Source organism: Zootoca vivipara, chromosome 10 (assembly GCF_965207765.1).
Source record: "Zootoca vivipara chromosome 10, rZooViv2.hap1.1, whole genome shotgun sequence".
Taxonomy (NCBI): Eukaryota; Metazoa; Chordata; class Lepidosauria; order Squamata; family Lacertidae; genus Zootoca; species Zootoca vivipara.
The window spans coordinates 47,185,808-47,211,294 of NC_142593.1; the positions used below are offsets into that span (position 1 = coordinate 47,185,808).

Below are 25,487 nucleotides of genomic sequence, written 5' to 3' on the forward strand. Positions count from 1 at the left end.
CTGCCAGTCCAAATTCTGTACCTACCCCAATACATTAATCTCTGACTGCTACCATTCCTGACACCTGAAATTTAGGGCCAAACTAGATGTTAAATGCATTTAGCATGCAAGTGTTCTAAAATGCAGCTAGTAGAAGCCGGAGGAATTGCTAAACCTTTCCGCCCTTCATGCGGTTGACAATCACTCTTCTGAGGCCAATGTCTGCAATGAGAGAGAATCTCCCATTGACAGACTTTTGTTAGGATCATATTAGGGGGGGGGGAAGAGTTAAACCCCACCTTTCCACAATACACACTTACACACCACACCAGCAGTTTTGCATTAAAAAGCTTGTGTGTTAAATGCAAAGGTGTACAGTATTCAATATGGCATCTAATTTGTCCCTTAATTCTGCTTCATTCAAATATATAATAACAGTGACTTTCAAAATTCTGGAGTTGTGGTGTGTATTTTTTTTAAGAAGTTGAAATAGTACATAATGAAAAGTTAAGCCTGCACTGTTGTGAGCTCTCTAGCAAACATTGCAGTGGTGTTTCTAGTGTCCAATGGTTGTTGTTGTTGTTGTTGTTTAGTCGTTTAGTCGTGTCCGACTCTTCGTGACCCCATGAACCATAGCACGCCAGGCACTCCTGTCTTCCACTGCCTCCCGCAGTTTGGTCAAACTCATGTTCGTAGCTTCGAGAACACTGTCCATTCATCTTGTCCTCTGTCGTCCCCTTCTCCTAGTGCCCTCCATCTTTCCCAACATCAAGGTCTTTTCCAAGGATTCATCTCTTCTCATGAGGTGGCCAAAGTATTGGAGCCTCAGCTTCACGATCTGTCCTTCCAGTGAGCACTCAGGGCTGATTTCCTTAAGAATGGGTAGGTTTGATCTTCTTGCAGTCCATGGGACTCTCAACTCCTCCAGCACCATAATTCAAAAGCATCAATTCTTCCAATGGTAGCTGTACATAACAATTTAAGACAAGACAAGGATGGAGAGCCTGTGGATCTCCAGTTGTTGTTGGACTCCAACTCCCATCAGTCCTAGTTAGGATGGCCAATGGAAGTTACAATGCAACAACATCTAGAAGGCCACCCACCCATCCATGATGCAAGAAGTGCCCTGCTGCTTACCAGACCAAAAGCTCATCTAGTCCAGCATACTGTTTTCTATTGTGGCAGGTCAAAATCTGCTAGGGAACACAAAAGTAAGAGGAATGTCTGCTGCTGCTGCTGCTGCTGTTGCCCCTGGCAATTGGTATTCAGAGATACATTTCCTCTGAACACAGAGGTTTCATTTAGCCACCATGACTCATAGCTGTTGATTGAGCTATCCTCCATGACCGTGTCTAATCATTTTTTAAGGCAACATCTTTAAATTGCACACATTTGCAGGGCTAGATCCTACCTTGTTTTTGTGGCTTTGAATGTTGAGGGAGAGAGAAAATGCCCTCACCCTGGGCTCCTAAGAAAATTGAGTTCATTAATTTGGGCAGGGTTATGTAATTAATCTATGTTAACTTGCTGTTCCCAGGATATATTTGCAGTCACACCCAGTCCTCCCCCAAAGTCTTAGTGTTGGTTAAACAAAACTAACAATTAAAAATACACTTTAACAATTTAAAACGGCACTTGTAAAAAAACACCAGAATTCCCCGCCCTGAAACCAGCAATATTAAAACTCCAAGCCTTACATTTAGTCCCCATTTACTGAAAGCTTCTCCAAACTAGGTTGAGTATATGCAGGGCCGGCCCAACGTGCAGGCTGGGTGGCGCAGGGCACCATGGCGCCGGCCCGCCAGGAGGGCGCCGCGAGCTGCGCCCACCCGCTGGCCGACCGGTCCGCCGCGCAGCTGCGCCTGCCCGCCCGCCTGCCATGCAGCAGCACCTGTTGCACCCGTGCGGCGCGCAGCGCCCACCCACCCACCGCGCTGGGAAACGGGGTGGGAGGGCGCCGGAGGGATCCGGCGCACCATGGCACCAGGGGCGCCTAAGACGGCGCTGAGTATATGTGCATTCTATTCTTTCTCCAAGAAGCTCATAAAGAAGCAGTCTCCAGGTTTAAAAAAGGTAAAAGTAGAGGATCCATGGACAGGGGCATAGGAAGGGGGGCGGTAGGGGTGGTCCGCCCTGGGTGTCATCCCTGAGGGGGGTGACAAAAAGGCACACCGCAGGGGCTTGCCCCACTGCCCCCATGTGCGGCGGATCACACTGTCGCCCCTCGCGCCCCCCCTGGGGTGCACAGCATGTGTGCTGCTCCGGGTGCCCATGCAGCTAACTGCACCACTGCCCCTGGACAGTCAAAGTCCAGTCAAAGGCGACTGTGGGGTGCGGCACTCATCTCCGCTTTCAGGCTGAGGGAGCCGACGTTTGTCCACAGACAGCTTTCCGGGTCATGTGGCCAGCTGGGCTAAACCACTTCTGGCACATATCCAGTAATGGAACACCCTGTGCACTTTCAAACCATTATTTTGGTCCCGTGGTACTATAAGACTTTATAGTACTATTTTCTGTGTACCCAAAAACAAAATATAAGTTTTGAGTATCTGAATTCGAAGTTCTTGCAATATATGCATCAAACTGAGAGAATAAAACACAAGAAAGCTATGCCTGTGTGTTTTGAATAGGAATGGACAGGTCTGTCTGATTTGATTTCAGGTCAGTTTCACATGTGTTCATTCATAAGGCAGTTTTGCCTTGATTATACATGAATGTGATTTTTTTAAAATAAAAAAGTATGAAGATACATATTTAAATGCATATGTTATCCCATATGTATCACAAACATAATTACATTTTTATCTTGGTTCATGCATGTCTAAAGTTACTTTAGCCTTAATTACACATTTTTTAATTTTGTTTTGGTATGTTTTTAGAGCTCCATTGCAAAATTCAGGGCATGTTCCAATCTATGTATTAATCTAGGAGGTGTGAATTAGGTCAGTTCACTTAAAAATGCAGGATGAAATTTTCCTCCATCCCTAGTTTTGAGGGACTTGAAACACCTCTGTTGTCAGATCTATTTTAATCAGTGCATATTTTCTGACTTTTGGGATTCTTAGAGCAAGTTTGCAGAGAAGACAGCTCCAGTGTAATAAACATTGGGAGTGTGCCACCACAGGGGCTGAATGGATGAGGCATTTGTATGAACTAGTGACTTCATCTGGGTGTCGTATGTGTGATTTCTGCAACGGCAGTGACTCTTAAAGTGTCCTTGTCCATTGGCCATAGTGGTGTGTTTTGTTTGTTTTTAAATAAAGTTATATAAACTTAGTAATGGTTAAATACAGTTCAAAATGATTTAATTATAATACAGTATAATACAGAAATAAGAACATATATATATATATACTCTTATTTCCATTCAATACAAAAACAGATGAAAAAAGGTAACTACACAAGAATACAAAAAATAAAAACAGAGAAAACAACCTAAAAAACCCCAGTTGTTTCCAATTTTCTAACATTCACAACCGTAGAAATACACACACACACACACACACACACACACACATGGACCTGCTGTGCCAACTTTTAAACATCTTCTGAAAACTTCTCTATTCCACCAGGCCTATGCAGGCAATTAAGAATACATCCTTCCACAGTGTTTAATTGATGTCCGTTTTAATTTTTCTGTGGTTTTTATTGTACAGACTTTCTGCTCATATGAGAGATACCAGTTGCTAAAAGTGCAGTGGCTCTAAGATCTGCCACAGACCCTTGTTGTTGTTTTTGTTGATGTTAAAAAAGAAGTGCAGAGAATCCAAAGTGTGTATCGGTTTCAGGACCATGTAGGTACACATTTAACTTGGGGTGGACATGCCCATTCCATGGCATAAATTCTGTAGCTGCTGTTTTCCAAGCTAGCTGGCATGTGGGTTTATGATAAGTGATGAAATCATGCAGAAAGCTAACTTTGGTGACATAGTAAGGGGTTTTGTAGTCAAAGAGAGGTAGAATTATTATTATATGTTACCACCAGAGACAGAAGCAAGAAAGCTTGTGTTCAAAACCCTGTGGGGCCACAAAGCTCACTGGGTGTCTTCAACCAGAATCCAGAAATAATATTTTAGCCAGGATGCAGAATCTGTGACCTTCTGGGTGGTGCTGGACTACAGCTCAAATTACCACACACACCTCCCCAGCTGAGACCATGCAACCTTTGTATGCATGGCAGTAGCCCAATCAGTGCCAGCCAATGACAGAATGGTGCATACCCAATGAGGAAGCTTTGAGAAGACACAAGCCACGGCGAGTATAGCAAAGTGGCCTATTAGAGAACAGGGGTGCCACATTCCGTTCTGGAGCATTCTGGAACCGTTGGGTCTCTAGAATGTCTCTAGTAGCGGCCTTTTGTGTATGCCTGTGTGTGTGGGTTTTTGGCCCACTCAAAGCACAGCCTTTGATTTAATTTGAATGTTTAGCATTCTATGTTTGCTCACTGGCCATATTTTTTATGTATTATGGTACATAGATAATCTGCCTTTCTCCCAAGGGTCTAAAGGCTGTGTACACTGCACACTGTTTTGAACACATGGGGTATCCAAATGAAAGTGAGCAAGCACACTCAGAACACAATAATCCAGTACAAGTTAAATACAAGCTTCATCTTCACAGGGAGCAATAAACATGTACTAATAATGTTATAAGAAAAAAAAAATCTGCTCCTTTCCCCCTTGTGTGGTATCCAAGAGCCCGTATAGAGTCCTTATGTAGGTTCTCTATCAGTAGGAGAAAATAACAGAGGCCAACCAGAGAATATTGAGAAGCAAAGCAGCTAGTAAGCATGATTTATTAAACTGTTGCAACAGGATCCCCCGCTTACTCCATGCGGGGAGGGAGGAGAGGAACCCAGAACATTGGTGTGCAAGCTCTTATATAGACTTTTGAAATTGCCTACCCTGTAGCTCAAGACCACCCCCCAAACATCATAGATACATCACAGAAAGAGGTGGTCCCCAGCCCAATATCTGAGTGTGTTGTTTCTCTCCTGTCTGCCAGGATACCTGATACCTGATTGCCTTTTCTGGGTAGCCTGGCCATTCCTTTGAGATGGTAAATACTTAGTTCCTGAATCTCTTACGCATATTGATAGTGTGCTCAGCTTAACAGATACCCGGTACTTGCCAGACTGTATTTACAGGGAGGTGTAAGCCCCTACAGTCCAAAGACAATTGGAAAGCTTTTCCCATTTCCTTCCTCCTTGCAGAGAAATATTTGAGGTCAATTTGGGAGAGTCAAAATGGCTTCAGGATTGTTCTCCTGTACTATTTAAGACACCTGATTTATATACTTATGTATGTGTTTGCCTTGTACATTTATGAATATATATATATATATATATATATATATATATATATATATATATATATCCTTAGAATTCCTATAACAACAATCATAGGAGTCAATGCCTCTTTTGAACACCAGATAACAATGAAAGTTAATTTCAGGTGTGGAGTGGGCGCTCATGTGCTCAGGTTCTGCTTGTGGCATCTAGCTGGCCACTGTGAGAACAGGATGCTGGACTAGATGGGCTATTGGCCTGATCCAGCAGGCTCCTCTTCTGACCCCCAACTCTGTGCTAGCCTAACATAACCACCTTTTCATCATCTATCTGGTTGACAAGTGTTTGGGATTATCAAGAGATAATCCAGGGCCAGTGTGCCCTGCTTGTGAACCTTGCGGGGTATGGCTGGCCACTCAGAGAACAAATAGAGTAAGGATAAATAGAACCAACTTGGCTTTCCTTTGCTCTTTGTAACAAAAAGTGATGTCAGCTTAATTCTGGAAGGAATGGGATGTCTGATGCAGAGCCAAAGGGTCTGTGTCTCCTAGAGCTTGATTCAAAGCCTATTTAAATCCATTTTAAAAAAAACAAAAACCTTGGCTCCTCAATCTAATGAAGTGGCAATTTGTTTTTCAATAGTAGGAAGACAATAAGAGGAACCATTGGTGATGTAGGGGTAATATTTATGGGATTTATTGTAAGTTTACAAGTAAACATTGCCAGGAGCTTACAGCCATTTATTTTCTGGTTAATCACTTCAAAAACAGTGTGGTAATAAAAAAGATACAATTGGGAACCCTAATAAGATCTACTGTTTGCAGAGAAAGGAATTTGCTTCCTTGTTTGTAAGCTATTTGTCACTGTAGTATATATCCCCTTTTGAGATCAGGGGCTCTTGAGATCAGGGGCAGGATAGATTTATACTGCCTCAAAAGGACAGGCTGTGGCTGTTCCAAAATCAGTAAATTTTCAACTTTGAAATGTAAGGGTGGGAAGCAACCAGAAAGGAATCAAAGCAAATTATTTTTCCTCCTAGAGCTAGGAAAACAAGGTGACTATTCAAATGAAGCATAACAACTTAGGGCATGTTTACACTACAAATGAACATTTATTTATTAAAATTATTAAAATTATTTATTTATTAGCCCTCCTTTCTGTGTCAAATAAAATGCCTAAAGTGCCTAAAGTACAGGTACCGTTAGATGAGGCAGCCACCTCAGGCAGTTGGTTTTAGGTGTCACAAAAAGACAGAATCGCTAGTTATTTAGTTCATTTTTGTTGTATTTTAACTCCCATGAAAAAGGCTGGTGTGGGATCTTCAGTCTCAGGTGCCAAAATAACTTGGCCAAGCTTGGGTACTATGGACTTTGACTGAGAGTAAGGGGAGGGCAAGTGCCATTTGCTGTTCTGCCTCAAGGAACAAACTTCCTTTAGCTGTTCCTGTTCCTTTACAGCAGGCACGTCCAACAGGTAGATTGTGATCTACCAGTAGATCGCTGGACGTCTGTGGTAGATCACTGGTAGATCACTGGCTCCCCTCAAAGCAGCTCAACAACTTTAGCTCCCCTTAAAAAAAAGCTCAACATTTTTGCCCTGCATCCCCCCCCAAAATGTGGCTTTCCTCCTCCCTAAAAGAAGCTCAACAACTTTGACCTGAACCCCCCAAAAGGGGGTAGATCACTGCCAGTTTTTAACTCTGTGAGTAGATCACAGTCTCTTGGGAGTTGGTCATGCCTGCTTTACGGAATTGAAGATGCCAAATGCTTAAGGGAATCTCAGCACCTTACGTACCTGGCTGGGGGAACCTGGCCAGAAGGGCGGGGTATAAATAATATATTATTATTATTATTATTATTATTATTACCTGTAATGTATGACAATTCACTAAAAAATGGGTGACAAGTCCTTAATAAGCACTTTCCCAAAGCCTTATGAATATAAGCATTCTAATACAATGCCATTTCTGCACATGCTGTAGAGGGAAGTGAGGGGTAGATGGGGCTGGGAAGTTAGACCATCTAGGAGAAGGAAGACTCTGATCCTAAACCTCCACTGCCTTCCCGGATATCATTGGGAGAAGAAAAGGCTAAGAAGCAAACCTACACAAATCTGAAGTCCCTGAGACGGTTGGATGGCACGTTGCATGCCTTCTTCTGGCATCAGCTCTCCAGGGTCTCAAGCAAAAGACTTTCCCCCGCACCTCTATGTGCAGTGAGCATGTGGGGGGGCTGTAGGTTTGCATGCTTTCTCCTTGCTCCTGTTGCCAGTACTAAGCCCAGTGACCTCATATCACCCTTTGGAAATCTTTAGAATGGACTAAAGGAAATGCCATTGACCTTTGGAAGAGATAAGGTCTCATCAACATGCACAAATATTGCAAAATCATCTTAAGTGTTCACAGTGTGCTTAAGTTGTGAAATTTTGTAATGAACTGCACTCTTTTCGAGGTCTCTGAATACCATTTATTTTATCTGTACTTAACTCTTATGCTGTAAAACAAACGCTAAATAAGTGTTTGTTGCCCAAAATCTAGGCCACTTTTTTTTAAAAAGACATCATAGCACCACCAGCTCCTAGTTTTCACTGAGATGGTAAACCTGTGTCTGGAGTTCTGTTTTATTTCAGATTGCCGGTTGGGGCTCACATGACTGAATGCTTCTCCACGCAATCCCCTCTTCAAGTAGAAAACTAAATACCAGGGAACTAAATTCTGCTTTAGCCTTCTTCCATTCATGCCAATTTTCTTTGTGCAGGCATCTTTTTTCATAATGCATACCAGGAAGGTTAAGCTAGAACACCCCCCCCCCCCTATTTTTATATTCTTCACTCGCCCCTCATGGAAGAGTAGTCATGAGGTTTTCCACCCTAGTGAGCAGGCGACTGTTTTGCACTTGAAAGCTGCCCACAATGTCTGGAAAGTGAAGTGCTAGAATTCCAGTGATGCAATTGCCAACCTTGTGCCAAAAGATAACACTGTTCCTGCTTGTTAGCTAAGTAAATATCTGAGACCTGGGGAGTGGACAGTTAATATCATAACCCCATCCCCCTCTTAATTCTGCATACCATCTAGTTGCCCAGAAGGAGCTGATGAAATCACCGGGCACTACCAAATCCCGGTAGCTAGCTGGCTCACTTTCAGGGGCTATTTCATCTCCCTCATTTGTAAGTGGCAGCTTGTCTGATTTATTTATTATTTTTACCTTATGGGGTTCTCTGATAAGCAATGGTAGCAATGCCTTCAGGCATCAGAACTACGGTACTCCTACACAGATATCCCTTGTTTAGGAGTAGGCAACCCTGTCTCCCAACTTCTCCCAAAAACTTTTTATGTCCTCTGCCCTCCTGCTTAAGCCCCTTTTGACACTGTCTCTCCTATTAGCCATTTACCTCTGCTGCTACACCTCTTTAGGGTTCCTCCCAAAGCATATACCAGCTTCAGCAGGAGGATTTTTCTCAATATTGCAAGTTAGGTACAAAGTTGCATCTCGTGTCCAGTTTGGCTCTAGGAGTCTCAAGGTTAACTATAATCAGTCTTTACAGTGCGCTTTTGCTTGTTCTTCCCTACAGGGATACACATTCTCCTCCATCTATACACACACAGATCCTCCATCAGTACCAGTTTGTTCAGGCCCTTTTCTGGCTCAGACTGGAATCCAAACCACCAGCTGGGGGAGGGTGGGGTTGGGTTGGGCAGAGGTGTCCCTCTCGCCAGCCTTGCCAGCCGCTGCCTATAAAGTGACATCTGTGTAGCTGTTGGTGCAGAGCTCCCTGTTGTGCCCCAAAATGTGGTTAAACGGGACAGTCTAAGGGAGAGGCTAAGTCACAGGAACTTGCTACCACTTAATGATACTGGCCTGAACCCAGCTTGATAGCTGAGAGCGATAGGCTGGCCCCACGCTTTCTGTCCCAGTCATGATGAGTGATGGGACTGTAGATGTGGGGGGTCGTTCCTGTACTCTGTCACTCTCTGCCACTGAATTGTCCTGCCCCTCCAGCAAACATTACCTGAAATGGAAAGGAGGGGAAACATTCCACATTGCCTCCATCGGCCTTCCATAGAGAAAGGTCTTCACATATGGTTCATATGGAGAATGGAAAGATAATCAGACCATGGGCAAGATGGCGCCTTTCTCCTGCCTCACATGGCTGAGATTGCACATGTCCCCAATTGGTGTGCTACAGTTCTGTCTGTTCCTACTATTTGAATGTCACACCATTGCTACATCAACGAAATGGAATCTTGGATTTTCAACCTGGTGTTATTGGTTGAACATAACTGCTGCCTTAACAGTCTTATAAATCATCTGTTAGATTATTGTATAGGTTTTTTATTCTATTCTACGAAGTATTGCGAGTATATAGCTCCTGAAATTAGCAAATTGCCTTTAAGGTGTTCTCCTGTAAACACTCAGCAAATGTGCAATTCAGCCTTCTTTTGGATTCCTCTCAAAGGGAAGGGGTGTAGCTCAGTGGTAGAACACACACTTAAATGCAGAAAGTATGCAGCTCCAAAACCTTGCATTTCTTATTCTATTTTTAGAATAGAATATTTAAGTATTAATGATAGAATGTGTTAGATTAATTTAAGACATGAGATGAAAACTGCTGAATTGCAATTTTAAAATGGACCCAGTGAGGGGGGAATTGAGGAAGTCAACAAAGTTAAGCAAATAATATAAGATTAGAGATGCTTTTCTATGTTTTATTTTTGTTTTTGCTTTTTTCCTTGTTTGAGTTTTTCCTTTGTTTTTTGTGATTTTGTATTTGGAAAATGAATACAAATTATTGGGGGGGAGGAACAACCTTGCATTTCTGGGTAGGGCTGGGAAAGACCCCTGCCTGAAACCCTGGAGAGTCAGAGCCAGTCAATGTAGACAATATTGAGCTGGATGGATCAATGATATTACTGCGTTTGAAGCAGCTTCATTGCGTTCCTAAAATAGATAGTAAAGATTCTTAAAGTGTCTTTCCACTACTTTTGATTAGTCTTACTTGCTTTTGATCCTGTGCTTCACGCCTGCATTTTCTTACTTCACATTGACTTTTGTTTCAAAGCTATATTGAACTTGAATTTTCAATGTGTACTTCAAACATATTGGAGGAACGAAAGAAAAAAGACAAAAATCAATACACAGTGAAAAGTGATTATCACGAGCTTGCTGTTGGAGACAAATCCTGCCAATTTGAAGGGGCTGCTTACATCTTTTCTGAATCCACAGGAGCTTCCCCCAAAGGCCAAGCATACTAAATGCAACCCTGAGAGAGTACACTCACAGTTGGATTCCTCGTAGGACAATACTGACAGTACTGCTATAAAACACAAACCCATTTATTTGTTTTGGAGATTTGTAGTGGAAAGCGACATTTCATTTAGCTCATGCCATTTACTGAAAGGGCCACAAAAGATGGGGAACTTTTATTTATTGTTTTACCGCTTTAGAAAACATGCTGCTGGTTCGTATTCCAACAGACAAGGAGTCTGTTGAGCAAAGTCCAGAGTTCACAGATGTGTAAGGGAGGTTTTGAGCTGGGGGAGAGCAATCATTAGACAAACAGCACAGTCTGAAAAAACTTCCACAATTACAACGGGGAGACAGTATTTCCATAGCTGATGAAGATGCTTTGTGAAGCAGGCACTGAATCGTTTCTGCTTTCAGGGTTTGAGCAATGACAGATTATTTTACCACTGCCCTAACAAGATAAAGCAGAGTTACAGTGCAATGCATGCCTACTCAGAAGTAGATACGTTCGGTGGGACTTACTTCTAGGTAAAGTTATAGATGATTTAAAGGATTATGTGTATAAACACAAGTAGGGTAATTGTTGTAGACTCAGAGAGTGAGGCCAGTAGAGAGTTTTAAGATCTCAGATTTGTATAAAGCAAGGGTACCCAACATGGACTACAACTTCCATTATCCTTGAATGCTAGTCATGTGTGCTGAGATCAATGGGAGCTGCAATCCAACAACTTTTGGCAGGTACCATGCATAGCTGCCAAGTTATCCCTTTTTTTAAGGGATTTTCCCTTATGCTGAATAGGCTTCCTCGTGAGAAAGGGGAAAACTTGGCAGCTATGACCATGTTGGCTACCCCAGTGCATGTCTACCTAATCTTTGTTGATAACAAATTGCTAGAGGCAGTCTGAAATTCACCCTGCTGCCCCCAGCCAAGTTTTATGCACATAAACACACATACATAGTATCTTTTTAAAAAAAATACACAAAACAAAAACATTGGGGCCGCACAAAAAAACAATTGGGTAACGAAGTTGCCCATGGAGTACAGGCTTGCTACCCTTGGCATATATGACTTAAATACAATAATCTTGAAAAAGTACATAGCCCATTTAAAATTTTCTGAAGAATTACATTCTGTTTGGTTCCACAGTTTGAATGTAGATTTTTCACCAATAAGGAGAAATGCTGGGATATATTTTAACCACTTTCTGAGACATACTAAGTTTACTTGGTTCCCCCCCCCCTATTTAATTGACTGATCTTAATCAGTTTGTACAAATTGTGGGATTTTGCTGAATGTTGGAAACATCCCCTTTGTTATGGCCCAGTATAATAATGAAGCTTTGCTTTGCCCTTAGGTTAACATGTTTGTGGAAGGATTCCATGATGCTATTATCCTCTATGTTCTGGCTTTACGGGAAGTTTTGAAGAATGGCTTCACTAAGAAAGATGGAGAAAAGATTGTCCATCAGACATGGAATAGGACATATGAAGGTAGGAATAATCAAGTGTTTGATGTGATTCTGTTTGTCCAGTCTTGGGGAAATCTGTAACATTTTGGTTGTACCATCTAGCTTCTTAAAATTAAAATCTGCCACCTCCTGCTGATACCACCCCCATCGTTCTGCCCGGACACTGAGGTCCAGCTCCGAGGGCCTTCTGGCGGTTCCCTCATTACGAGAAGCCAAGTTACAGGGAACCAGGCAGAGGGCCTTCTCGGTAGTGGCACCCACCCTGTGGAATGCCCTCCCACTAGAGGTCAAAGAGAACAATTACCAGACCTTTAGAAGGCATCTCAAGGCAGCCCTGTTTAGGGAAGCTTTTAATGTTTGATGGATTTCTGTATTTTAGAATTTCTGTTTTTTGGGAAGCCGCCCAGAGTGGCTGGGGGAACCCGGCCAGATGGGCGGGGTATAAATAATAAATTATTATTATTATTATTAGCATACCATGAAATGAAAAATGAGGGAGCGTCCATTCCCTACTGGTTGTTAAAAAGTCCTTTTCTGAGAGGATGGGAAAGCTTTGACACACACCATGGCTGGGTATGACCCTTGGAGATTTCTTACCTGGCCTCCAGCACCTCTCCTTATGCCTTTTCCATCTCATCCGTGCTAGCATGGGAGGGTGGAGAAGAGCAGCGAATTTCAGGGGCTGAGAGTCTAATCTGGATGACAACTCTGGCATAGCGCTGAAGAAGGGTTATAAACCTCTGCTCCCTGCTGTGGTCCCGATCTGACTTGGGGAGCTCTTGCTTGCAATTTGTTTTCACAAAAAAAGGTTCAGTTGAAGCAAGTTAATGCCAATGTGAGAATGGAGGGTCCTGATCCAGATTAGGTTCAAAGTGCCTCCTATTTGCATGGGTGGGGACTCCTATTGGTGTGAATGAGAGATTTCTCTCCAATGCAAATTACAGTGGTGTGTGGGTGTGCAAGCACACACGCTCACACGTGTGGGGTTACCGTTCCCTTTTTTGCTTTGGCATACCCACTGCTGCAATGTGGGGCTCAGGGTGGAAAAGACCCCCACCCTTGTTGTGTTGTGTTGTAGTGTTTCCAGCAATAAAAAAGAAGAAAGGGGGGTAGAACCATGAATAATGTGGTTCCGTGAAAGGATGAGATATAAATTAAGGATTCCTAGTAGATAATTATTGGTACAAAAAAGAAGTGGCAACTTGTAATAAGGAGGTAAGAAGATAATGGTTTCCATCTAGATGCTCAGTGACAGCTTTTTTATCACTCCTTTACATACCACCTTATGCCTCACATGTTGTATTTGGAAGGATCTCTCTACCTCTAGTTATCTACACATATGTATTAACAGGGACAGCACAGACAAAAATGGAGACTGTGACAATGTGACATGTTTAAACAGGGTGTATAGATAGCATGCCTGCACACTTGATATTAAGAAACTACATTAAATAGCCCCCTGTTGTCTACATTTTTATGGCATCACTGTCAGTAATTTTATATACATAGAAAACCCTGACAATAATAGTTTAGCTGTCATCATTAAGATTCTTGGCTCCTTCCTTGTTTTTGAAGATTGCAGCAATTTGAGTCTTTCATGTGCATATATTAGCATGCTTCCTTACATTGCTTCATCTTTTCCATTTAGCTTTTATAACTGAAAAGCTGGGTTTAATAAGAATGCAAAAATGCCAAGTCCCCCTTCCTTTTCTTTGCTTTTTATTAGATTTTGAGCAGCTTTATGTGTGTGCGTTCAGAAATGTTTCAAGGTCTCCGTTTGCTATTCTAGATTGTGCATGCCAAAGTGGTCAGGGTTTTCAGTGCCAAACCTTTTGGGCCCTTCTGCCCCACCCGCATCCTGCCAGTCTTAGAATCTAGGAATATGTTCAAACTCCAGAACACACACCCGTGCATTAAACTTTGTAAGGTCAGCTGGACCTTACTGGTAAGACCAAGCTGCTCTTGCCAGATACATCTGTCATTTCTTACAGTGTGAGATTACCACAATTTCCAGTGGAAGTACTTAAACTGAAAGGAAATATTTCCTTTAGATAAGAACCCAACAATGAGTTCTGAAATTGGAACAGCTATGAGAAACATAATGGACCACTTTCTTGGCTTCAGCGAGTTTTTCTTTCTCACAGTAATGGAGAGGCATTGGGTTGGAAAGGACAAGAAATTTATCCTGTCCAAGTCTTTATACTGATCCAGGTGGCGGGTGTGGCACTGTGGTCTAAACCACTGAACCTCTTGGGCTTGCTGATCAGAAGGTCGGCCGTTCGAATCCCCGCAACAGGGCGAGCTCCCATTGCTCTGTCCCAGTTCTTGCTAACCTAGCAGTTCAAAAGCACGCCGCTGCAAGTAGATAAATAGGTACTGCTGTGGCAGGAAGGTAAACAGCATTTTCGTGTGCTCTGGTTTCCCTCACGGTGTTCCGTTGCACCAAAAGCGGTTTAGTGGTGCTGGCCACATGACCCGGAAAGCCGTCTGTGGACAAACATCGGTCCCCTCAGCCTGAAAGCCAGATGAGCACCTCAACCCCATAGTCGCCTTTGACTGGACTTAACCGTCCAGGGGTCATTTACCTTTTACCTTACTGAACCAGGAGCTCGACACATTGAGCCCCAACAATATTCCACATAATCCAAACCTCAGTAGATCAAAATACAGTAACAAATAGTGATGGGTTAGCCAACTACCAGCGGGGGAAGGCGTCGTCTTCATAATGGATTAAGAGAGTTCAGCTGCTCTCTTGCATCAATGGGCTCTGCTGTCTCATGCCTTATATACGCAGCCAATCACTGCACTCTGCAGGGGTGGGCCTCATTCAGATGCAATTTCCTCAGGAGGGCCATTCTGCATGATGTTGGAATCAGGCCTTTAGTGCGGTTGCACCTACCCTTCGGATCTCCCTCCCTCTCACCACATAACAGATTGGCAGTATCTATGTTATCATTTTGGTGCCTATTGAAGCCCTTCCCTTATCCAACAAATCTTTGAAGAGGATATTTTTTTAAAAAAAAATCCCAGTCTGTGTCTGTACTGAACTTGAAATTGTTTTTAGTTATCTTTTTATTGTATAGATCACTTTTGGAATGTTTTATGGGAAGTGATTCACAAATGAAATAAATAAGAATGATAGAAAATTATAACAGGCAGAAATTGAAGGGCTGCACCAAAGAAGCCCAAGGATGGTGTTATTTCTGTTCCTGATACTCAACTTGAATGTGATTTTTATTTTAAGAACCAAGTTTTTAGCTTAATTTGAGAGCCTTTCAGGGGCTACAAAGCAGGATACCATTATCCTAAATAAATCAGTAATGTTGATTTTACTTTAAAAAATTAAGGATTATTCTAGTACCATATGCATTTTCCATGCATTATACCAGTGCAGTTAACATGGGACTGTTATGAAGATAGCCAGTGTAGTGCAGTGAGTAGTGCTGGATTTAGACTGAAGAGACCTTAAGCCAGTTTCTGTCTCTCAACCTACTTCACGGAGTCACTATGAGGATAGAAGGGTAGCAGGAAGAACCATGTAACATGCTGTTAAGGATTTCTAGCCTCATAGTTGCCGCTCTTTCTCAAAATATGCTATGCCATCTCAAAGGGGGAATGTATTAGGACTCTCTGCTTGCCGTTTGACTTCAGACGAGTAGATGCATTAAACTATTAGCTTCCAGGGCCTAGACTTTCCCATGTAAAATTATTTTGCCCCTTAATGGCTTTTTAAAAAATCAGCAAAATAGGGGTTCTGAAATACGACTTATGCCCCGCAGGCTGTGTGTGTGGGGGGGGGGGAGAGAAATGTTAGGAATTTTAGGAATGCAGCCCCAGAGTTGAAATTACAATTTCTTTTGGAATGCCAAAAGAAGTACTGGAAGACTGATGAGGTTTCCTGCCATATCAGTCTCTAATAATTCTGCCATTTGCTTTTCTTGGAAGCACTATGTGCTGTCAACTCATTAATTTTTATATTTCTCACCTGTCACTCTCTAGGCATTGCAGGGCCAGTATCCATAGATGCCAATGGAGAAAGATACGGAGATTTTTCTGTGATTGCAATGACTGATCCAGAAACTGGAATGCAGCAGGTAAGTGCTGAAATAATGCTAAATGCCAGGCTGGAACAAGGATTCGGTGGCAAAATGTTTATTGACTCTACCGTGGACAAGACATATTATGTCTCTTGCTGTCTCCATTTCTACTAAACCAATTAAGGAAAGAATTTAGACCGATCACTGTTACAAGGCCTTCTTACTAACCCTTCCATAGCTGCCAAGTTATCCCTTTTTTAAGGGAAATTCCCTTATGCTGAATAGGCTTCCTCGCGAGAAAAGGGAAAACTTGGCAGCTATGAACCCTTCAGCAGAACCTCATAAGAAGGCTTGATGTGCAGGGATTGGAACAAACTGCCATTAAAAACACACACACACACACACACACACACACACACACACACACACACATTTTCTTACTGGATTATTACTGGATCATCATCAGCCTGAAAAATATGATATGGTATGTGCAACCTAGACTCTTGAAGAGTCTGCACACATTTTCGAAGAAAATGAAAAGTATTCATGACCTTGTTTAGCTAGGCTGGTCATCAAAAGCAGGAGATACAATGAGGCCAAAGGAGAATGTCTTGAGTATTGGTACTGTGAAATTAAACACTGCAATTGCATAATAGCACTACAGGGTCCTTGGTTTACAAATGTCATGGTCTTCATCTGTAGAAATTAAAAACAGCATTCAACCAATAATATTACATGCTAGAGTGAAAATCCAGATATATATATCAGATGTGGATAATTTCCTAGACAGTGGCATTGTTCAGAAGGTTTTAGTTGCAGTGAACAAGAAACTTAATATGAGGCAGCAGAGAGGTGAAATTTTCTGGAAATTTTGAAGCCATAGGAAGTAAATTCCCCAGGGTAAAACAGAAATATATTCCACTCTAAATTTCTTATCAGCACTTAACTTATTCTACTGGTTTAACCTTTAATGATATAACATGGATCACTTATAGCTAGTGAGTGTATAAAATCAAACTATTTGCCTTATACAGAATAACCCCATGCATATTCATGATGGTGGGGCCAATCACAGGGATGAGCCCGGGGAGGGGGAGTCTGAAGGGGGACTTTGAGGGCTCATTTAACAGACTTAAGCCACAACAATGTGTAGCAGGGCCAGCTAGTTGTACACATAAACCTGATAACTGTAAGGACAGTGAATTGGTTTGATCTGGTGTCAACCAGACTGTTTGTACTGCTGTTATGGTGGTTTTGATTGATTTGTGTGTGTAATATTGTGCTGCCTTGGCCATACACAAAGACCTGACTGACTGATAACATGGAAGATGTCAGAAAAGAACCATAAAGATGATTACAGGTCCAGATGTCATCTGAGGAAAGGCTGAAGGACAGAGCCTGTTAACCCAAAACCTTGGAGTAGAGGGGAGGTGCACATGGGAAGGATAATATTGACCCCCGTCTCTACATATATTCATATGCAGCTCTCATCTGTGACAGGAAATCCAGCAATTGCATGCTTAAACTTTTTTGTGTATTTAGTACATCCTTTCTGTTTCCCTTTGGAAGCCTCACTCATGTCACATTCCGGCTTCTTTCCATTTTCTTTTTGTTGACATCATTCATTTTATTTTTTTTAAGACAATTTATTAAATTTTCCAATTAAACACATTTAAACAAAAACAAAACCTACAACCACAAACACAACAACACATAATAAACATAATAAACACAAAAAAATTTCTTCTTAGCATCTTATCAATTTTTACAATTTTCTCTGCTCTGCCGAGCTTTGACTTCCCTCCTTCCCCCCAATCGGTTTTCTTATCCATTCCTATCTCACAGTTCCTTTATTCCTTCTACTTAAAGTCAATTCGTAGGATTTATTTCAATCCTGCAAGTGTCTTTAAACTTCTACAGTTCTTCTCCATATAGTCCACAAATTTGCTCCAATCCTTTTGGAACTTTGACTCTCCCTGGTTTCGGATCCTGCTAGTCAGTCTTACTAATTCCGCATAGTCCATCATTTTCATCTGCCACTCTTCAATCGTCGGTAACTCCTGGGTTTTCCATTTTTGGGCTAACAAAGTCCTAGCCGCAGTTGTCGCATACATAAATAATACTTGATCTCCTTTCACTATCTCCTGTCCTATAAGTCCTAATAAAAAAGCTTCCAGTTTTTTGGGAAAGGTGTATTTAAAAATCTTTTTCAGTTCGTTATATATCATTTCCCAAAATCTTTTGATTTTTCGCATGTCCACCACATATGATACAATTCACCATCCTTCTCTTTACATTTCCAGCATGTTTTGCTACTCATCCTAAACATCTTAGCCAGTTTTACTGGTGTTAAATACCATCTATACATCATCTTCAAAACATTCTCTGTTGACATCATTCATTTTTCTGGGATTGCCTCATCCTAATTTATAATGCTGACCTCTGTTTGATGGTGCTGGTGGTAATATTAGTTTACGTGGAAGGTTCATTCCCACTGGTCATGAAAACCTTAGTTTCTAAGTGGAATGCAGCCCAACCAATTTAGGCTTGACCAGCAAATCCTTATCTGATAATTTGGTGTCTAGAATATGATAAATAAAATGAACCTAAAATGAAGTTAACGTACAGTACCTTTTAAAGAAAATCAGAGTAGTTTGGGACCACAAAAATAGAGGTGTGGTGGTGGAGAATAAGAACCAAGCACATAGCCCAAAGAGCTCTGATAGCCACACACAAATGACAGCAATAATTCACACACCATTCGGTGAAGTAAACAAAAGTTTGTGTGCTGGACATTTGGTCCCTCCAAATTTCAGAATGGGGCAAGGAGGGATTTATGATCCAAAAATGTATGGCTCCAGCAATTATGTCTTTCAATTGATTGATTTTTGGGATGCGATTCTGAAAAGTGTATGTTATATATAACAGAGATTAAGCTAGCTGATATACCCCAGTTTTCTCCCTACTTCCAGAAGCTGGTTGGAAATAGATTGTCATTTTGCTATATATCTTATTTTCTTCATAGGTTATATGGAACTATTATGGAAAGCATGGACGGCTTGAAATGCTTCCAAATGTAAATTACCCCTGGAAACTCAAAGCAAGAACAGATGACAGCCGAGGTTTGGAACACCCAAGCAACACACCCTGCAAATCATGTAAGTTTACTGAGGTTAATTTCTGCTTTCCAAATCTGCAACAGACAGCAGTCCATTTTAAGGAATTGCGCTTGTTCTCAGATACACTTCTGTATCAATATCAATATCAATACTACAAAGAACAACCTGACCAGAGGAAATTTACTGAGGCTCAATTTACGTATAGCTAATGTTCATGGGAAAATCTGAGATAGTTTCATTCAAAATGTGAAGATGGAACACTAGCAGTTCAGTTCAGCTTTTATAGAAAGTTTTTAAAACTCACCTGTTTTCCTTGGCTTTTTAACAAAATGTTTCATTTTAAATGTTGGGATTTCTGTTAGCGTTTATTAGCTGACTGATTTATTGTGATTTGAATGGTATATTTCAACGTTTGTTTTCAATGGAAACTGTATCTTTGTTTTAATGTAAGCCGCCTTATATAGTCTTGAAAGGTGGCTTAGAAATAACTGAAATAAATCAGCAGCTCTTCAGAATGTGACAACAATAAGCTCCAAAGTAAACATAAAGGAAGATCATAAAAGCAGTTGGAACTATAGAAAAGTCTCTTTGGGCACTTTTCAAGATGGATTTTGAATACATTTGTTTATATTACATTGATAATTTATTCAGTCATTCTGTGAGATTGAACATATTTCTTTGTGATTTGCTATTGGTTATTTCTTTTTTTAAAATTTTTCAAGCAGGTGGTCTAGGAGAGTCAGCAGTTACAGGAATTGTTGTGGGTGCCTTGCTAGGAGCAGGATTGCTGATGGCTTTCTACTTTTTCAGGTTGGTTCTGTTTTGGGGGGAAATACTGCTAATATATATATTGAATATATTTGTATACAGTATTCAAGATATAATTTGTATAATTGAAAAGAATGTCCCTTGTTGTTTTGAAGAAAAGGATAGGAAAAGGGTATCAGAAATAAGAATTCATACTTTATTTTCCTGCGTAACAAAACTGTTACTGTAACATACACCAAATAATAACTGCAAAATACAAAATGCAGTTCAGTATTAAGCCAATCAGCATGAGAGAGAAAATGAAGTACCATATCAGCGGTGGGTTGAGACCAGTGGTGGGTTGAGACGGCCCTGTGGCAAGCAGTCTATTCCATTGAACAGCACGAAGCCATATGCTGCAGTCTTGAAGCAGTTCTTTTTAAAAAAAATCAACTACGGTATTTGAGAGAACTAACTACTAAATGGTTTCACTATTTGCAGCCCTAACTTCAAAGCATCTGTTGCACTTTATACTGGCTTCCTGCTCACTTAGTTTCAGATCTGTGGAAGAACATTCAATTTGTCTGAAATACTTGAATATAACTTAACTTTGAGACCAGGCAAAAATGCTTCAAGGCACACCTCTTTAATCTTTTGGCAATGGTGTTCATTCATCTCATTTATCATTAGGAACACATTTGTACTTCACAGACATTCTTTTGTGAAGGGAGTTATATTCCTAATTATCCTAAACTGAATGAGGTTTTCTTACCCTGTGCTATCCATTTCTTTTATGCAGAAAAAAATACAAAATAACTATTGAGAGGCGAAGTCAACTGGAAGAATACAACATCGGCAAGCACTGGCAATTACGAGAGGACTCTATAAGGTCTCACTTTTCTGCTGCATGAAGTAAGGAGAAACAAACTGTTTTGTGTGTGTGGAGGAAATCTGTAGACAAATGGACACTACCAAAGACAGCAACAGAAAAGAAGAAGCTTATTAAGGACTCAGCATTTTAAAAGTAGAGTAACTCTGTCTTAATTTTTTTCAGAAACTCAGGAATGATTTACTAGCCACATTATTCCACGTGGCCTTTTTATCTTGTGGGAAAGAAAGTGACAAAAGAACGAGTGTGTTTTCCCCCACTGCCAAGATGGTTTTGACACTTGGTGTGTATCCAAGACAAGTCGCTCTGGTCAGCCATTTTGTTTCTTGGAAATGCAAAGGTTCATTCAGTGGACCTTCGTTAGCTGTACCTCATACCAGATTATAAAAGGAATGTGGTTTCAGAGACACAGGTGCTGCTTTTTAGTATTGTTCAGCATTGAATAGTGGAGATTAGAATTGAGCAAAGGAAGTGTGAGGTAGTACAAAACAATACAATTTATGGGAAAGGAGCAGAAGCGTCTTTATAGAACAGAAGAAATCCCAAGACAGTGGAAAGATAGTATTTGGTTCTAAGGACCTACTTACACAACAAATTAGTTTGGGATATCATTCCAATAGCATTCCCTGTGAAAGGATTCCTTTTGCAAATATGTTGTATATTGGTCTAAACAGGACAACTGCTTGCCTGTGTTCCTGGGGATGTTTGGGTTTAAGAGAGCTTCCATTTACATGGCATTTTTGTTTCAAGAAAGCTCCCTCCTCTGTATCATTTTCATGACCTGAAATATGGATTCTGCGGTGATCCTGTCATAAAGATCACTGTAGGATTATGCATTCACTGGTTACATGTCTCCTGCTTTTTAATCTGTTGGGTGTTTCTTGTGTAAAGTAAACACGAACTATTTCCAGAAAAGAGGCAGGCCTGATCTGCACATAACCTGGCACCAGGTAAAAGAACCCTGAGGTGGTAGAGTGGTCTTACAACTTCAGAATACAGATGAGTTGAGAGGAGGTGCCATTTCTGAATACTGTACTCCAATTTATTTTTAAAAAGCCACACACAAAGGAAGGAACTGAATGTAGCACTAGGGTGATTGTTCCAAAAGGGCAAGCATTGTGGCTTGCCAGAGGCAACAGTCCCCACTTTCCTCCCCCATGAACTGTTCTAGGGGTTCTTCCACCCCTGTGCGTAGGGCTTCTGTTGATGTGATTCATTCGTTGAATCCTTCCCAATAACTGAGCAAAAGGGGGCAACATGTAAAATGGAGAAAATTCTAGGCTCCCTTTCACACAGCCATGCTAGGTTTCTGCATAAATATTGTTTTTTACACAGGGAAGCATTCAAAAATATAATTTCCCTTACCTGCATTCTGAAGTAGTATAATCCAATCTGTCAGCTCATTCCCATCTCATCCTGATTTATGTGTAGACTAGGCCAATAACAGTAAATGAGATCCTTGCCTCAGACAAAGCACCTTTGGCTGATCTCTTTACGTACATAGAGATATGTACGCACAAAAATACAAAACAGCTAGAAGTTCTGGCTCCTCTGTTTTTCTCTCCACCAGGTTGCCCTTCTGCTTCCTTAGCCTTTTGGTTCCCACTGCTAAAATGGGAAGAGGTGGGCAAGGCAAGAATATTGATTTGTGTAGACGTGTGGGCGTGACAGCTGTGCAGATGAGAGAATCTTAGGAACTGAATAGTACAGCTTTAAAAAATAATCAGGCCATTACTCAGCAGCATGTTCCATTGAAACCTGTGGTACTTACTTCTGAGAGAAATGAGTACAGAGTGAGGATGCGATATATCATTCCTGCCTCAGATTCTTCAGCTGGAAGCAAGCACCCCATGGCCACCTTTGAGACCTGAGTGTAGCCCAAACTATGTAAATATTAAGTATTAGAGTGGTTTTGTACAGTAAAGGCAACTCCAAACTTTTTTGTTGTATAAAAAGTGACATCTGGCTAACATGTTATTTTTTAGGTATTCTTATCATATTTTTCTATTAAGAAAAAAAATGTCTATTTGAGGTTGTTTTGTTTCACCTTGGAAATTCAAAGTGAGAGCACATTTGAAGAGCTATTTTTCTTTTCTTTTTTAAATGTGTGAATAATAACGAGCACAGATCTTATATGTAAATAAAAGTAGTATATTTGACTTTTGCATATTGGGCCAGTCCGCCCCTTCCCCTTCTTTCTTTCCCCAGTCAAGGAATTCTCATGCAGTGGCAAGATTCCTTTGATGATATAGAACAGAGCTGGGGAAGCTGTGATCCTCCAGAAGTTGCTGAACCAAAGCTTCCACCATTCTTGGCCACTCACCTTGTTGGTTAGAACTAATAAGAGTAGGACTCCAATAACATTTGGAAGGCCAGAGATTCCCCATCCCAATATAGGGGTTGAGAGACTTCATGCTAATAATCCCAGGTTTCTCTAAAAGGAATAATATAACCATCTATTTTATTGGAAGGGTACATGAATATGGCAGTTTTAACAACAACAATCCCTCTTACCTATGTTGATTTAAAAATACTATTAGATCAGTTTTTTTCTTTCTAATGTCAGTCTTCAGAGATGTCTCTATATTGACTCATCTGTTGAGGCATCCCCAAACTGTGGCCCTCCAGATGTTTTGGCCTACAACTCCCATGATCCCTAGCTAAGAGGACCAGTGGTCAGGGATGGTGGGAATTGTAGTCAAAAACATCTGGAGTGCCAAAGTTTGGGGATGCCTGTCCTACACGGTTCCCAACAGAACCGGCTAGTGGTTACCAGAGAAGCAGCATGAGTTCTGGGCACTCCTGGCCACCCCCAGCAGCCCCACACTTGTAAGATGCTACTTCCTGCTTCTACCACTGTTTCATGTCGCCTGCTGGCAAGGGTGTCTGTGTGTCCTTGTCTGCCATCCAGCAGAAGTGGCTATTCTTCACTCTTTATGGTGTAACACCTCACTGGCCCCTGAACATTGTAGATGATTCTGGTGCATGTTTTAGGATATGCATTCAGCCTCATGCAGACACTGGTGACTCCTATTCAGTCTCACAGCTACCCTACATAAATAGTGGAGTGTGTAACTTAAGAGCTACAACACATCCAACCTTTTCCTGTGGCTGCACATTGCAGGGGAAGATGGAGATCTAGCTGTATTTCAGGGAAGCTTGTCAATTTTTGCTTACCTTCTTACTGAGGATGCCCTGATAACTTCCAGGGGACATCCTTGGAGTTCCTTGGAACATAGTTTGAAAACCACTGTCAGTTTTTTTCAGCAATCTTCTGCTCTTTTCCTAAGTCAGTGTGTGCTATTTTATTTTTCAATTCCTTGAGCTTTCCAGCTGGTTCTCCAGTGCTAATACTATTCTTAGGTTTCAGACTTTTCAAGAGAATAATAAAATTAAAACACTACCAAAACATTCTTCACTAAAATGAATCATACACGCATAAAGCATACACAATAAATAGGCCAATAGGTATGCTTAATTTCAATTGCTTGGTCCAGTTTAAAATCAAGCAGCGCATAACTGCAGTGGGTTGTTGCCAAAATCTACAAAGAGTACACAGAAGGATGTGCTGGAATTTAATGTAAAGACTGTACAAGAATCTAAGTACTAACACTGAGCCAACTGAAAAGAAAGACAGTAAAGAAGGCTGGATGCACATTTTATTGAATCAGCAGCTGTTGGTGGGTGTGTCATGTTTTCCAACGCAATGCAGCCCTTTAGGATATTCAAACTTTCATGTTGGCCAACAAGTTGCACCAGTAAAAAAAAAACCACTGGCTTATCAATTTCCTTTTTTCTATTTTTGTGTTAGTGGAAAATTGGCATAAGCATCATCCAAAGAACCACATTATTCCTACATTAGTGAACTGACAGACATATTGTTTCCAAATAGGACTGCTTTGGAATGTTATTGCCTCCAAAGAATAATTTTTGCTAGGCTAGAATGAAGGGGTTAAAGGGAGAACCTCTGAAATTAGCTCTAAAGAACAAGGCTACGGTAATTCTGAAGCAGCTTAGTTTTACACAAAGATTCATTGCATTTGATCTTGAAAACAAAGTCAAAATGAGGTTTTCTGAAATGAACTGTTGTGTAGATACCTTGTGTTCTGGTGCACACAAATATTTATAGCATGTAAAGAATTTTTGAAAGGTGCTCCTTTAAACTTTTACACTGTAAAATTTACAGTAACTACTAATATTCACGTATGTCAAAGGCTAAAATATTCTGGTGACTTTGATACTGTTGAGATTCATATACTAAGCTACAGTGCTTTTATTATGGGGATTTACTGTGCTGTTAATAGAGTAAAAAAACAACAACACTTGCTTAGTGTTTCCAAAGTGTACATCTCCTAAAAGATTATTGAGCAAGCAAAGGAAATGTATCTGGTAGGGAATTTCTAAGGAGAAAATTTTAAAAAAATCTAAACTGGAATACACAAAGACCTAGAATTATTCCAAATCATGGAGAGTTATCATTAACTCATATATTCTTATGTCTTACTACTTCCTTTAGTGAATACGTCATAAAGACAGGAGATTTTAAAAGTTTATTTTATATCATTCAGAATAGGATGCAACTTGTATATGTTAGAATATTAATTATATTTTCTGAATTACTTGTTCTGCTGAACAATGAAGTTCTCAAATTACTTACGGAAACCAATGGAGGGTATTATAGAAGAAGCTATTAGGGGCTACAGTGTGTTATAACATT

General features: G+C 40.9%; 1 protein-coding gene across 2 annotated transcripts in view; it reads left to right on the plus strand.

Annotated features, from left to right (window-relative positions):
• NPR3 (natriuretic peptide receptor 3) overlaps window positions 1-24,879 on the plus strand; it is a 49,823-nt gene extending 24,944 nt beyond the window's left edge. The window contains exons 4-8 of one of the 2 annotated variants that reach the window (XM_035100533.3): window positions 11,865-12,000; window positions 15,978-16,072; window positions 19,041-19,173; window positions 19,857-19,944; window positions 20,681-24,879. In XM_035100533.3, coding sequence (XP_034956424.1) covers window positions 11,865-12,000; window positions 15,978-16,072; window positions 19,041-19,173; window positions 19,857-19,944; window positions 20,681-20,792 — 564 coding nt within the window. In that variant the 3' untranslated portion in view covers window positions 20,793-24,879. The remainder of the gene's footprint in view (window positions 1-11,864; window positions 12,001-15,977; window positions 16,073-19,040; window positions 19,174-19,856; window positions 19,945-20,680) is intronic. The other variant, XM_035100534.3, reaches the window with a different exon arrangement.
• The last annotated feature ends 608 nt before the right edge of the window (window positions 24,880-25,487 follow it).